Source organism: Tinamus guttatus, unplaced genomic scaffold (genome assembly GCF_059628265.1).
Source record: "Tinamus guttatus ecotype Peru unplaced genomic scaffold, ASM5962826v1 Tinamus_guttatus_pri_ptg000336l, whole genome shotgun sequence".
In the NCBI taxonomy this organism is placed as follows: Eukaryota; Metazoa; Chordata; class Aves; order Tinamiformes; family Tinamidae; genus Tinamus; species Tinamus guttatus.
In genome coordinates this window covers 81976-98087 of record NW_028288870.1, presented here as the reverse complement: position 1 = coordinate 98087, position 16112 = coordinate 81976, and the positions used below count along the sequence as shown (strand labels likewise).

Genomic DNA, 16112 nt, shown 5'->3' with positions numbered 1-16112 from the left:
CTGCTGTGGCGAGCCCAGCTCTGCTGCAGCCAGGCGCTCCTGCCGCAGCACCGCGTCGCTCTCAAGAGGGCTGCAAAACGGAGCCAGGAGGCCGAGGCCTGCAGGCTGCCACGGCTACGCAGCTTACGTGGTCCCAGCCAAGAGAAGCTCTTGCACGGTAACAGCAGTACAGGCACACTGGGCAGTTAAGGCCGTGACAGTGAAGGTTTTGACTAGACATATTTCATCCTTTGTGAACTAGCAAGACATTTACCCATACGCCTCAAGATCATAGCAAAGAGGAGTGTCTACCGTTTTCTATAAATAGCCTTATATCAGTGATTCCACTTTCATTAGCCCAAGAAAGTGGAAATTTAAATCCTATGCACAAGACCCAAGTTCAGAGATAAACCTCGCGTTGTGTTGCTTTCCCGCAACCTGTGCTCTAGCAGCAGGGCTGCAGGAAGTGCGGTTCCACTTCCTTGTTTGGGTTTTCTTTTTTTGCTCCTGCCTCCCTAATTACCCTCCCCGCACATGATTCTGCCAAGGTCGGGGCAGACCTTCTCTGCTGCAGCATGCGGGGCACCCAGGAGCGTTTGGGGTGCTGTGAGTCCCTGGCCCTCAAAGCACTTTGTACCAAGGGCTTGAGTGTTGAGAGGGCTCTGCTCTGATTCCCTACGCATGGCCAGTTTTACTTGTCCTCAGAGTGAAGCTGCAAATAAACTTTGATAAATAAACAAGCTAGAAATAACTTGGATAAATGGGTTTGTTTCATTCCATTGTAACTGTAGAGATAGTTCTGCCACTGTTATTGAAATGCTGTTTTGCCACTTGTGAAATAGTGTTTTCCGGTGGATGGAAGATACGTCTCTCACTGCAGTTGTCCATTAGAGAGATTAATTTCATTTGGTGAAAATGAGAGATTCTGGTGGGATTCTGGTGCTTTCTGTACTGGTGGCCAAAATATTCTTTATGGTAAAATGAATCCTGTCTTTTCAAAGTGCAAGGAATTCTGGTGTAGATTGATATCGGGTTTATCTTGAAAACTGTCAGTCTCGACCAGCTTTGGATCAGGCCCTTTGTAGGAGCCATTACTCTGCTTCATAGGCAGATCTTGAGACAGAAAAAATGCAGGGACTAGCTGAAGTTCTCCCAGAAGATGAGCTCCCATTTGCTGCTCTCCATTTGACTGAACAGTCCAATGGTCCATATACCAGCACCCCTAAATCTCTCAATCAGAGATGTTTCTTTCCAGATATTGTTAAAAAAGATACTCAGGAATGGATCTGTCACAGGAACTGGTTTAGGGTACAGTTTTCTATTGGATAGACATTGGGTCCCCAAAGCGCATATGTGTTTTGTGGCATGTTGGACTTCCTAGTCAAGACTGTCTGGTTCCCTCGGAGTCTTTGATACTAACCATGGAAGACCAGCCTGAAAGACCAGCCTCTTTTCTCTCTTTGACTGTAGTCATGAACTTCATTTTTTTTCCTAAAAAGAGAGAGGCTCTGCTAGACTGAAGAGTGAGAGAGTGGACTAATCCTTATTCTGCTTTGTCAAATGAGATTATCTAGAAGTTCTGAATTCCACAGAAATTTTTAAAATACCAAGGAAATGAATCTCCCTTAGTTACAGAAGAACTACAAGTATCAAGAGAGTGTGTATGCCAATATTTTAGTGTATTTTTTCTTACAAATGTTTACTTATGCACATGGTCCTTCCTTCTTCTTTTTAAGTAATCCAGACTTACTGGATTCTTGTGGATGTAGTTTCTTGCTTTGGTTTTGCTATAATTTGAGGGATAGGTCAAGACCTAAGAACCCTTTTTATGCAATGTGGTCCAGAGTCTGGTGTGTTCTAACAGTTGTGCTTAATGGATTTGGCCAGATGATCTCAGACAGTGATTTTTTAAGGATTTTCTTCCTTCTCCATGGTTCTGTGAGGGAGCTTAACCTTTTAACATAGGATTTCTCAGAAAATTCCGTATTCTAATTGTGGTCACTTGCTATCACTTTGGTTTCTTTTTGTAAATACTATATCTATTTTCATCTTAATTTTGAAGCTTTTGCAATAGCAAACCGTCTTGGGAGATTTTAGAATTAAGTAATGGAAAATTGCTCAGTTTCCTTCTTCTCAATGTAACACAAATGTACCTTAGACTTAAAATTACTCAAGATTAGACTTTTATGTGAATAATAGCAGTTAAAAATCGAACTTGTACTTTGGCAACTTCCTAAAGAAAATAAACAAGTCATAGTTTCACCCAAACAAAATACATTAGGAATATCACCATTCCTATTTGACTTTTGCTATCTTTCACTTTCCTAAAACAAGTGAAGGTCGGTGGATGTGTGATCTGAGCAGTGCTGCCTTTTTTTAATTTCAGTAAAATGTGTTTGGTGGAATCCACGCTTCAAAATGTTTATGTGAAGTTAGAAGAATTTGTCTTTGTTAGAACACAAATTATAAAAAATTTTAAAAATAGAATTTTATTTTTGATTTATTAATAAAATAGATATTTTTGAATGCAGTGGTAATGGCCTTGCTTTAGCTTTCTGTCTTAAAGAAGTTACCTAGGCAAATATTGTCTGTCTGTCTCTCCGAGTCTCTGTTTTTCCTTCTGGCTTCTTAATAGTATCTAATATCGTGGATCAGTTACAGTTGTGTATGACTGAAGAGAAAAATAGCATCTTTGAGGCACTTACAGGAAGTTTGAGAGGCCCCCCAGTTGTCTTCCCAGTTGAGAGTATGGCTGTAAGTATGGCCACATGTATTCTGTTGAATGTATGTGTTATGGTTTGGATGATCCAAGGAAATAGGCAGGATGAAAGTTGTGGTTAGAGGTAGAATCTCATATTAGATCAGTTAGATCTAGTTGATTCCAAGCAGAGGAACTTCAAGGTGCATCTGCTTTTTGCCTGCAGAGCTTATCTTGCTCTGTGGATTTTGTCATAAAAGAATCCCTGGAAGAACAAAGCAGGGAGAGATGTTGGAAACCAGGCTTTGTTTGTGTTCCTTTCACAGAATTATGTGGTTTTTGAAATATTTTTTTCTCTGTCTCCTTGGGAGAGAAGAAAGAAGTGAATTGGGTGCAGAGACAGAGAGGTGTTGGAGAAGAGAGTTGGAGACGAGTCTGGCTTTTTGGTTTGTTCTTGTGCTCTAATGTGGCCATTGCAGAAGAAAGATGCTACCTGATATAAGAGAGGCTGTAACTATTTCTGCAGACATTTTGTGATTGCCTCTGGTTGCACTTTGTTGTGAATATGGAAAAGTAAAATGTGTTTTTGAAGAGAACTTGCAGGAGGCTACATTCCTCCTGCTGTAGGCATCATGCATGTGCTTAGCTTTATTCATAGACATGAAATTACTATGAACAGAATTATTATCTTGGTGCAGTAAATCTCTTATTTGGAGTTTTCTATGGCTTTTTTATATTCACTTCCTCTTTCCTTCCTTCCTGCTGTGCCGCCGCCTTGTCCCCCACCAGTCTTTCTATTTAAATTAAAATAATCTGTTTGGTAACTTATACGGGATTTTTACTTTTGCCTTGCATTCAATTTTACAGATATTTTCTTTAAAGAATAAATTAACTTCTTCCAAAATTCTAATACAGTATCTACACTGCATGTCATCATGCAGTCATGTAATCTCAATATGTTTTTAAGAACAGCTTGCCCAGAGGATGAAAGTAGGCATCAAATAAAATCTTTTTTTTTTTCCTCTAATATCATTAATCAATATATGTAGAATAAGCAGATTTTGTCATCTAAGGAACAAAATGAAATTTTTGTCTTTTCTTGATTACTGTTTTTTTTACTTTTTTAATCTGGTTCTTTTACCTATGGAAATGAAGATCTTGAAGAAAAAAAAAAAGGGTGAGGAAGAAGGAACCGAATAATGAAGAAAAGTTATACCACATCCTGCTGACTATACTCAAAATTCAGGCACAATAACTAACATGGGGAAATCCCTCTAGATCCCTACTTCTTACCTAATATCCCTTGGTTTATCAAAGTAAAATAAGTGAAAATAAACGGCTTGGAGATGTTTGTCTTTCTGACACATGTGGCACCGACACTTAACGTCTCGCTTCTTTCCGCAGATATTGCTGTGGTGGAGATGAGCGATGCCTTCCGACAGCCTTCCCTCTTCTACCACCTGGGAGTCAGAGAGAGCTTCAGCATGGCCAACAACATCATCCTCTACTGTGACACCAACGCTGAGTCTCTGCAGTCGCTGAAGGTAGTGCTCAATGGAAAAAGGGGGTGGGTGGAAGCCCCGCTTGTCTAACTCCGGCAATAGGTTCTCTGTTTCCAGGGGTAATTCAGAGGCCATTTGTGGTTCACAGAAGAATGACAAAAATGTTCTGAGGCCTGGAAAATATGTTCATGGTGAAATGCTGAAAAGCTCGTTAGCTTTGCCAAGGCAAGATTTAGGTGACTGTATCATAGCTGGTTAAATAGCCAGATATTAAATAGCTCTTCATGGAAAATTTGACAAATTTCAAATGAGAAATTACATACATGTTTCTGACATTCAACGGAATTACCAGCCTGTTTGGTAAGTTGTCATGGTGGAGAACAGTCAGGTGAGGACGGATGCTGTGTGCAGGTGTAGCAGGACAATCCTGACGCTTTAGCACCCACAGCAACAGCAGTTTTCTGGGCAAGCTTGAAGGGGCCTCCAGACGGTGTCTGGGCCCTTCTGCCAAGTTAGAAGGGGCAGCTGCTCTCAATATTGTTGGGCTGGGCATGGCCAGCAGCAGTGCAGAGTTAGTAGGAACAGTCATCAGTGACACAGCTCTCAGTGTGGTAGGCTGTCTTAAGTCAAAGTAGAAGTGTAAAATAATCCATGATGCTGTGAATTGTGGCAGCCAAGAAACCGACCAACATCTGCTTCCTCCTGCTTATTCCCCTAAGGGCAGGGATTGAGGAGGACAGGCAACTTGAGTGGCAATCTTCTAAATTACTTCCCATCCCTCTGAATCGTTAGCTCTGATTGACAGGTGCTTTATGTTACTGCAGTTCAATTCTAAGCGTTGCAAAAGAGAAGCATCTCAATAAGCGATTTGGTGAGCTAAATGCCCAACTCCCACACTTGGAGCAAAGCACCAAGCTTCCTTGGGCACCTGGAAAAATTTATTCCTAGCTTGCAAGCTGGCCACGTGCTGGGTTGATATCAAGGATCCAAGTCCTGCCCAGTGACACTTGCATGTTCTGGTTGCTCGCCGAAAGGCTGCCCTCTTTCCTTGGGCTTTCGGCCGAACCAGTGCTTTTGATTGCGGGCAGTGAAATCTCTTAAGATAGCAGGGCTCCTTCCCTACCTACACAGCAACTGGCTGTGCTGTGCCTTGCCTGTGTGGCCCCAAAGCACTGTTTACTCCTGGATTCCTTCCAGCCTGCAGTTACACTACAGTTGATGCAGGAGGATCAGTTGATGCAGCATGATTGCGTTTTCTCAGTGAGATTTTCTTGTCACTGTTGAACTGCTGTGTGTGTAATAGTTTTGATCGTGTGTAGAGGAATGGTGGTGAATTCAAAATGGAAAATGGTTGTGGGAACGTAAAAAGTGCAAATTTCCAACTTAGGTTAACTTAACTGAGGTGCAAAGAAATATAAGTAAGCTTTCACTGATAGGATATTCACGTGTATGTGTACATAGTAATGGCCCTTATTTTGAATGCTGGCAATGACCCTGTGTGAAACACGTCACCTCATTCAAGGGGAAGAGCTGTTGCCTGACACATGCAGTGTGGAAAGCGCGAGGGAGCCTCTGTTTGACACTCTTTCCATTCTGCCTGTTGTGAGGAAAACAAAGCAGCTCAGTGCTCTCCGTGGCAGGGCTGATAAGTAGCTGCCTGATAAACCCAGTGGGGTTGGCAGCTGCAGACAGCTGAAGCTGCTCATGAAATTTTTGAAGTGTCAATGGGTGGCTTGTGCTCAGGCAGCTTCTTGGGCTCTATGCTCAGATTGCTGGGCAAGAACCGTCTCTTTCCATCTTGGTGGGCTTGGAATTCCTGTTCTCTGAAATCTTATATGTAACCTGTGAAAATTTATTCTTTGCCACAGAGTTATTAGAGCAACATGATTTTCAGCCTGTTTGAGAAGCTAATGCTTTTCTGTCTTTCAGTGAAAGTCAATTTAAAGCTACTTGAAATCACACTTTTACTATTTTTAAGGCTTCTTCCTCTGACAGCATAATGGCCCTTATTTTAACTTCTCAACTATGAATACATATGTATTCATGCACAACTTTCAGCCAGGGGCCCTCCAGGAAAAATTTCCGCAGGGTGTGTTTGTATGTATGTATGCACTCCGTTCTGTAGTCTTTTGGTGTCTCCTGAGACAGAACTTTATTTAGATTGATTTGACAGGCTTAGAAAACATCTTTTACTAACCAGCCTTCTCCGATCATGTGTGCTGTAAATGTTAATATTGTCAAATCATACTGATCAGATATATCTTTCCTAGTAGTTATTCAGTGCTATTAACACTTTTTTTTTCCTTTTTTTTTTCCCCAGGAAATTATTTGCCAGAAGAATAATGTAAGTATGATTTATGGGTGTCAGCTGAATCCTAGGCATTCCAACCTTCTGTTCCATTTAACGTTGTTTATCTGGTTCTGTTTTCTGTTTGAATCATTTAACATTTTCCTACTGTATTTTAGAGTTAGATGCAGAATTCTGGAACTCCTAGCAGAAAGTCTATGTGTATCACTTTGTTACTAAGTACCAAGCTCACTTCTCACCTTGCCTTCATCTCTCAGTAGAATTTTCCTTGCTGCCTGTACTTCTCCATCATATTTTTTCCACACATCATTTTTATCTGTTAGTTTGGTTGTATTTTCTTGTTGTCTTTTTCCACTTGCTCCACTTGTCCATGTTGTTCTTCTAGAAAACCCAGAGTTTTGGCCATGGGAGGCCGGTTTCCCTGGGTGGCTTGTTGGGCAGCACGGGGCTGGCCTTTACACAGGCAAAAAGAAACTTTGAGAACTGTAAGGCCTTCTGTGCAAAATCATGTGCAGCCTTTTGTGTTTTTTTTTTGTGTGTATGTGTGTGGGGTTTTTTTTGTTGTTTTTTTTCACCTGTCTGACAACACAGATAGAGAGGAATCTAGATGATAGTGTGACTCTCCAACACAATGCCTCAGAGGAGCCAGAACACTGTTATCAGGCAACCAGCTGACTTAGGCTGTAACGATGGCTTGTGCACTAGAAAAAGGGGTAATGTTGTCTTGTTGTCCCACTTTAAATGACAATCCCTGAAGCTTAGGGAGAGGGATAATAGCTTGGCCTCTATCTGTTTGATAGGGAATTGTTCCACTTGAGCATTTAAATTTGGATAGGTGGCTAAGAAACTGTCATTTTTTTCACTTCTAGAAATGTTTCAGTAGAAGCTGCCTAAAGAAAGTGTGCCTGGAGAATCTCTAGTGTTTTCAGGTGCACCCACGTAACATTTTTTCTGTGAGGAAGTATTTTCCCAGGGGTTAGAACAGGAGAGCCAGTAAAATTAGCTTAGCAGCTGAGGTAATGGGTGCAATTCCTGTTTTCTGAAAATCATGTTTGTTCATAAGTTGTAACACTAAATTGATACATGAAAGGTATCACTCTTCAGAGACACTGACTTTGATGCCCACCCTTACTAAAAAGTTGTATGAGCAATTGAGTTTGCAAATATGGAAAAAATGTAACTGGCATCTAGAAAATGTAGACATGGAGGGGAAAAAAAATACCCATTTTCAGCTAGATCCAGCCAGGATCCCAATGCGCTTTCAACCAAAATCCATTTTTTCTTCTGTCTGGATTTTTCTGCTTCAAAATAAGGATGAATATGATGTTATACAGCGAGGGTAAACTGCCTGAAACTTGTAAGGGCAAAGCAGTGAGAGATAACATAGACTCATTTCCTGTTATATGTGGTTTTATAGCTATTTAGTTGATAGAGCTTGGATCTATTCCAAATGTTCCAGTAGTACCAAAAAAAATGTAGTTTTACAGGGAGTTATGCTTTGACAAGAGGCAGTTACTTTGATATTCAAAAACTAAAGCTTAGTTTTTGCTGTTATCTGATCTTTGAGGTAAGCCAAGCAGCAAAACCATTCTAGGAATTACCAGTAAAGAGTCTCATAAAGAGTTGTTGGAGTAAAGGTTACAGCACATGGTTGTACTTTGTTTTAGCTCACTAGTTTTTATTTCATTCTAGTTTTCCCCGGCTTGAACGTTACCAGATTTGGAGAAAAGCTACAAGGCAGACTCCAAGTGGTGGTTTTTTCCCACCTCTCATTTCATTTTTAACTGAATGTGAGGAAGATTAATGTTTACATGTTATATGTATGATTTGCAACCGATCTCAGTGGTGCCTTGACACAGCGCTCACGTTTGGTTTAAGGTTCTTGCCCACCTAGTACTGGAGGGACAAGTGGCCCCAAGAGCAGGACCACAGAGTGATGAGGGGTTTTAATACGGTCCTCTCTGTCAAGTGGGTTGGGGACAGTTTGGTCTTGGTATTCAAATATTGAAAATGCTGGGTAGTAACCATCAATAAATACTGGGTTGCTAATGACAACTGCGGTATTTATTGTTATTTAAGGTACCTCAGCAGCTCTTGCTCCTTCTCGTGCATTTAGAATTCCTTTACTAATATATGTGGCACATATTTGCCTTGGAAAAAGTCAGAACTTTTCATTCTCTGTATGAATATGATGAAAGGACCGAGCAAAAGATATGCTCTTTTTTAAGAAACATTTTGGATATAGCATGGTTGCAGTGGGCTTTCATTTTTGGGCATCAAAAAAAAAAAAAAAAAAAAAAAGGGAGCTATTTAAGAGAGCAGAGCCAGTCTCTGTGCTTTCATTTATTTGGGGTGTGTGGCCTGGTTATGTGCCTTTTGAGATCAATAGCAAGACTGTCATTCACTTGGGTGGGATTTGGAGTGAACCCAAACTGTGAGTTTGTGTTCATTAAAACATAAGCACCTGTAGATTTACTGTGTGTTTGGGGGATGAAGGGAATAGATTTAATAACTTGTTTTAGGATTTGGCCATCTGCTGCATGTAATACCATGTGCAGTCATAGAATTGCCTTTAGTAAATATCAGATCATCAGAAGAAATGAAATAAGAGCAGATATTTGTCAAAAGAGAACTATTAGGAAAAATACAAAAAAGCTTAGCTTAATTATAATTAAATGAGAGTCAGCAAGAAAAAATAGTTTCTATTGTGACAGAGAGTGGTAATTTTTGTCTCCTTTGCTAATCTTTAAAAAGCCATATTTAAGGTGTGCTGACCTGCAGACTGGACAGGTGGATGGGATTCTGCCAGATCCTGCTGTCCATGAGCAACGCGTCATGTTTTAGAAGGGGATGGTGGATGAAGTGAGGTGTGGGGGCTTGTGCTTCTTGTCTTCAAGCACAGTTTTCTTCTGTCTGTAGATATTTGTCTGCTAAATGGTTCCAAAAGGGTAATGTTAATAAAGAGCCTCAGGGAACTGAGGAGACTGGAGGCCATTGACTTGCTAGGATGTGGCAGATTTTCCTCCTGCTTTTGAAGGTAAACTCAAGGTCTGAGTTAAACATGCAGAACAGAAATGTTCGTTTAGATAGCACTGGGTCTTATTAAAACTTGCAGAGGAAAGTCTTGAACAGGATGCTAGGAAGGGACATTAGAAAAATATAGAGCAATTAAAACATTCCTAAAATGATTCACAGATTTAGTTACTTGATGGTAAACATTCATGCATGTATAACTGGCTCCAGCCAGTACTTCTGTTTTCTGATTACTTGGACTGATTTGATGACAAGGGCTGTGGCACCACGGTACAAATACTCTCTCTAATATTTGCCTGATGCCGCCAGGTACCGACTGTGCTGGCCCAAAGCCCATGTAGATATGTGTGCTCATATCTCCTAGCTGTAACCAGTGCAGCTGATCGGAGAGTTCAGGGCACGTTCACGGTACCCAGCGCCCTGAATTCCTGTGCCCCAGGCTGCCCGTGCACTCGCGGCTGGCCTGGTCCTGGCTCCTTCACTCCGTGTTTTCACTGCTGCGTCTTAGCTCATGGCTCAGGTGACCTACAGAAACTTCAGAACTCTCAGGACTCCATTTTGAACGTTTGAGCCGTAAATGATGATGACTCATAAACAAATAGGGCTGGAAAATGACACTGCTGTTGTTTGAGGAATCTGTTCCTGACTGCTTTTGAAGCTCCTTTATGCTGTTTGCACCTTAAGAGTGTGTTGATGTAACTGAGAGTACTGCAATAGTACTTTGGGTGCTGCTTCTTCAGAAATGGCCTGTTTTTCACAGAATCACAGAATGGTTGAGGTTGGAAGGGACCTCTAGAGATCACCTAGTCCAACACCCCTGCTCCAGCAGGGACACCTAGAGCACGTGGCACAGGGTGGCATCCAGGTGGGTTTGGAAGATCTCCAGAGAAGGAGACTCCACAACCTCTCTGGGCAGCCTGTTCCAGGGCTCTGTCACCCTCACAGGAAAGAAGTTCTTAAACTTTTTCATGAACAGCTTTGGTGCTGCTACTTTCAGTGCACATCATGGGGTGAGTGAGAGTAGTGGATGAAAGGAGAAGTAGCTATCTTGTCGTGGGCGCTCAGTAAACATGGTCTTGAGCAGAGTTAATTAGGGCTGGGAAAGAAAGCAGAGTTTGTGAGATCAGAGTGGGGATGGAGAGAAGCAGTGAAGCAGCTGGGCTGAGGTTGTGCGCCCTGGGAGCGAGGAGTGGGGCGAGCCCCAGCCTCTGCTCTTGGCTTCATGGTTTGGCCCTGCCTGGAAAGGGGGCAGCCCCTTGGGCCCTGCCTGGCAGCCACTGCCCAGCAGGCTCCCATCCCCGACACTGCGTTTGTGCTGACGACAAAGTATTTAACTTTTTCTAGAGAAATGACTCTTGAGGGACTGGTCCAGAGGTTGGTGGCAGACCCCTGAAGAACAGAGGTGGTGCAGTGACCTAGCAGCACCAAGCCTTGCTCAGCAGCTGGGGCAGGGGTGGTGCTGGCAGGGGTTACCCAACGTGTTCCAGCACAGCAGAGTGATGCTATCAGCTTAGCAGGGTGGATACCTTACAGCAGAGAACCGAAACGGAGTAATTCGAAAAACTTTTGCTTAAAATCTAAAAACCATGGTTTGCTATCTCTGTAACATGTTGCTCACGGAATTCTCTGGGTCCAGATCCTTAGGATGTCAGCACTGTTACAACCCAAACTGCAGAAACAGCCCCATTTGGCAACACTATGTTTCCTTTTTTACCTATAGACCAACCACTGTGGGAGACCATGAACTGTATTATGTGGGAGCAGTCTTGCCGTCACTTATCTTATCTTCCTTCTCCCACCTCCTTCAGTAAATAAAATATAACTTCGATTTTTTTTCATTAAGTCAGCTGTACTACGTTGTCTAGTCCAGCTTATTAATACCTAATATATCCTTTAACCTGGAGAGTGAAATTTAGATCAATATTTATTAGTTTCACTGAATGTGAAGTTTTTCTTTCTGTTTTTCTTTTTAACCTGATTTACAAAGGAAATGGAAACTTACGATCTTGCACCGTTTTTTTTTTTTTTTCTCCCCCACCCTCCTGCTGTACCTGCCTGTTTGTCTGGCGAAATTTTTGAGGTTTCAGAGATACAGAGCTCCCCACAAAGCATGTCTAGTTCAGCTAACACCCAAATTAAAGCCAGGCTGAGGACAAGGCAACTATGTTCCCACACTGCCAGACACCAAGGCATCCAGGTGAGACTTTGCCTTGAGACAAGTCCTGGAGAAACCTGCACTGCTTGTATGGCTCTCTGGACTCCTGCGGGTTTGCTTCATTCTCTGTTTCTCTCTCTTGCAGTTTTTCCTGCCTTTTGCAGTTCAGTTCATCACTGCATTTGTTGTCCTCTGCATCTGGAGGCTCATGGGTCTGCCTTTCCTCCTTTGCAGGCTCTGTAGCATTACCAGCTGCTTTTTTTTAGCAGGGAAAATGTGGGGAAATTATTTTTTTGCTGGCCTAGCTGTCCTGTCTGCAGAAAGCACATTTGGCATCAGTTGGTGAGAGTTCTTGCTCAAAAATAGACTCGAGCACTCTGTGCTGTGAGGGAGAAGAGTAGTCTTCCTGCTTGCAGAACTACTTATGAAGATCCAGTCCTGTCTCTGTAGGTGGCCTGACCATTATGCCAGGATAAACTTTGAGCTCTGTGGGTTTCAAAAGCTGGAAATGTCCTTTTTCAAAGTTGGCTTTTATTTAAGAACTGCGCTTTTGAAATCAGTGGACCAGAGGTCAGAGAACTCTTCCTGCAAGCCTCTCTAGGTTTATTTTTAATGCACTGAATAAACATTAGGAAGTAAAATATTTGCCCCTGGAAATCTGCAGCCACTTGTACTCTCTTGGCACCTTTATTAACAAAAAAGGAAAAAAAAAAAAGGAGAATAGACTGTCTACTTTTTAATAACAAAAGTATATAACCATATTCTATCAAAATCTTCTTTTCTTTTATGATTTTGACTGTGGAGCTTATTAGTTTTAGTGGAGTTAAAGGGGTGGAGGTTTTTTGTTTGTTTTTCTTGAAAGTAGAAATGTCCGTTCAGCTCTTACAGTCTGAAGAGAAGCAGTTTGGATTCTAGTATTGCACTCCTTAATTACTTATTAAAAATATTGTCATCACACATCCTAATTCTCAAGTTCGCTGTGGAATTGCTACACTCTTATGCAGTGGGATGTGTATGCAACAATCTCCAATCAAATTCTGAGTTAGTTGTAAAAAGCTCGGTGGATCTCATGAAAGTGCATATGCCAGGAAAGCTTAAATCCTACACAGTTTCTCTGTAGGAATCAGTAGGGGCCATATAATGAGGTCTTACGGTTTCACAGCCTAATAGGTATAATTAAAAAAAAAAAAAAGTCATTCCTGTACTTTCAATAGCCGGCCTCTGATCTGTACGCAAAACATGTTCTGTACCTCCTGACTTCTATGTTCTTAAAATCTTTACATGCACATTAAAATGCATATTTTATGTGCACACCTGGTCTTACATAGCATTTGAAAACTATGCATTTGACTGCATCTCAATGTATCGGGCCCTGCTTGCCAGACGAGGCTCTGAAATTGTCCTCACTGCTGTCATAGCTTCTAGGAGAGCAGAAGAGGCTGACCAGAAAGTAGGAAGGCTTTGATAGAATTTAGGGGCACCAAAATACAGGATTCCTTGGACTTTTTCTTGCTATGTTGCTAGACACCTCAGTAGTAGAAGGAATACAAGAGTGGAGCAGAGCCTGAGATTTGATAGCCAAATGGTGCAACTCCTGCTGCTCTTGATGGTACACTGTTTCAAAGTTGAGGTGTTTCAAAACTTCAGATATTCAGCGCAAATGTTCAAATATTGTACCTACTGCAAGCAGCAAATACTTTTCCTCCCTCTTTCCTGGAAGAAAATTTATTTTTTTCTCCAGAGTGTATGCCATACAGTGCCATATGGAAATCAATATAGTCTGGCAATACAAGACATTCCAGAAGTGATTATTCTGAAATACATCAGGTTGTAAGTCCCACTGATCAGAAAGACTTGCAGCACAGCAGTGAATTTCATTTGTCATTGTCATCCTAAACTCTGTCAGTTATCTTCCTGTTCATGTGAACAGTTTTCTCAGTTTTCATATTGTGATTCAAGTGGTCTGTGTATAACATCTGCGAGCCTGACAAACGATATAGTAAATCCCAAAGGGCTGTTGTCATCTTCTGAACATCACCTTAAAACATTGCCTTTCATTTAAGTCTGTCTGTCACTTTGTGATGACTCAAAATTGCTTTCCTATTTATCCAATGTGCTTGCTATTTTAAGGCAAAAATGCTGTCATTAAAAAGACTTATTTTATAGAAAACAGTTCAGAAATCCAAAAGAATACATTAAAGGTGTGTATCATGTTTGAGATGAAAATTGATTTATATAATCCTGGGGCTTACAGGCAAAATCCTTGCCTTGCTCCAGTAAGCGGCAAATCTCACTTTGTTTTTTAACAGGTGGATTCTGCACGTAATATCTGCAAATGTTTGAGGCTGAGGCTTGTCACACCAGTAGTGCGCTAACTACTGTATCTTGTTGTCCTACAGATGTGTACTGGTAACTACATATTTGTTCCTTATATGATAACTCCGCACAACAAGGTGTACTGCTGCGACAGCAGTTTTATGAAGGGACTAACAGAACTGATGCAGCCCAGTTTTGAGTCACTGCTTGGGCCTATATGTTTACCTTTGGTAGATCGATTTATTCAACTCTTAAAAGTGGCACAGGCCAGCTCAAGGTGAGTTCTCTTTTCATACTCTTTTGTAAAATGGATATATTTGTATTGATGATATAAATGTGAGACTGTTTTACCTCAGGGTGATGAGGTTTGTCTTCTGTTGAGACACACTGATAACGTTTCTCTCTGAATAATTTCGCTGGACTAAATCTTCCCCCTGATTCAATAAATGCTCTTTCAACAAATGTTCCAAATTCTAGCTGTAGAGCCAGAAACAAAAACATCAAGGACCTTGTCCCAAATTGCTAACATGAAGTTGTTGCTCTCCAGCCAGTATTTCCGGCAATCCATTCTCAATGATATCAGGAAGGCCCGGACCCTCTACACAGGCAAAGAACTTGCAGCAGAGTTGGCAAGAATTCGACAGCGAGTTGATAATATTGAAGTGTTGTCTGCTGACATTGTAATAAACCTGCTGCTGTCTTATAGAGACATTCAGGTATGAATTTAATGCTCAAAATACTCTAAAGTGCAGTAAATCAATTCTAGTCTAGTTTGTAGTGTTCTACTGTTTATATACATAACAGACACGAGTAAAAATCCCTTACAGTATCTTCACTGATGCTTTTTGATTTATTTTGTAGTTGTAGACTTTATAGTATGTCTTCAAAATAACAGTACTTTCCATCTACATATAACAACACCTAAGAACATTTGCATCATATATAAACTATTCTTTGCCTCAGCTTTAATATGGGATGAACGGCCTTTGGTGTAGGCGACTTAAAGGCTGTGGTATCTTCTGTGTTACACCAACGTGTATTCTTACGAGCAAGCTGTGTTGCCCTGCTTAGGATGTTTCTCAGGGCAATATGGCTGTATGCATTTCTACTTGTCTGATGGATGCTAGTAATTGCTCACTGTGTTGTTCATAATTTCAACTAATAATTGTTGCTTCTAAAACATTTGACTTTTTTTGTTAAATGTGTCTGAGTAAGCCACTTTATGAACTATGGTGTTGAAAGGTTTTGTTTTGTTTTTATGCTTTCATGCTAACTCCAGAGTTGCTTACTCCAGAGTTTTGGGAGACTTTAATGCAGATATAGTTAGCATTGTATTAGCAATCTATTAGCATCCAATTTGAACTCTGAAATGTGTTCATCCCCTGAATGTGTTCATTCATAGGCATGAAATCTATGTACTAAAATTTCCCTAGATCCATATTCAAGCAGCATAAAAGACCAAGGAGTATTTCCCTGCTGAATACTGTCCATATTCACAATTCGGCTGTATAGCAGGCCATTTGCAGTCTTAGACTGAAGAAACTGAAATCCATAAAACTTGCAATAATCTGCAAATATATCTCAGTAAGAGTCCTTAGTTCAAAGAGGAGTTTATATAGGCATACCTCAATGTAACCACTTAAAACTTCATTATTCTCTTCTTTTGGAAGGATTATGATTCCATTGTGAAACTGGTGAAAACTTTAGAAAAACTGCCTACTTTTGACTTGGCCTCCCACCACCATGTGAGGTTTCATTATGCATTTGCCCTGAACAGGTAAGAATCTACGCCTTCCTTTCACAGTTGAATAGTAGTAAATCAGTACTGCAAGCTTCACACAGAGTTGATGATCCTGATGAATGTTCTTTTACTGGAATCTTCTTGCTTAGGTCTTAAGTCCTTCCATTTTTCACTGAAGCATTTTGGGGGGACTTGGAGCTTTGTGATTAAATTAAGCTAGTGATTAAATTTGTCATTAAGTTATCCTTTTGTACTCTCAGATTCTGTTCTTTCTTTCATCTGTATGATTTGTCTTTCCATAGGTCTGTATCTATATTTAACTTTTTCCCTCCAGTACTCGAATTTGTGCTGAGCAGAACAAGTAAAATACACTCCTAAGT

The 16112-nt window shown here is 41.0% G+C and overlaps 1 protein-coding gene across 1 annotated transcript in view; it reads left to right on the top strand.

The window, feature by feature from the left end:
• Positions 1-16112, top strand: part of LOC104570863 (mitogen-activated protein kinase kinase kinase 5) — a 91356-nt gene that overhangs the window by 23550 nt on the left and 51694 nt on the right. Inside the window, exons 2-6 of the mRNA XM_088529680.1 lie at positions 4082-4221; positions 6500-6523; positions 14075-14268; positions 14539-14707; positions 15662-15768. Of these exons, the coding sequence (XP_088385806.1) occupies positions 4082-4221; positions 6500-6523; positions 14075-14268; positions 14539-14707; positions 15662-15768 (634 nt within the window). The remainder of the gene's footprint in view (positions 1-4081; positions 4222-6499; positions 6524-14074; positions 14269-14538; positions 14708-15661; positions 15769-16112) is intronic.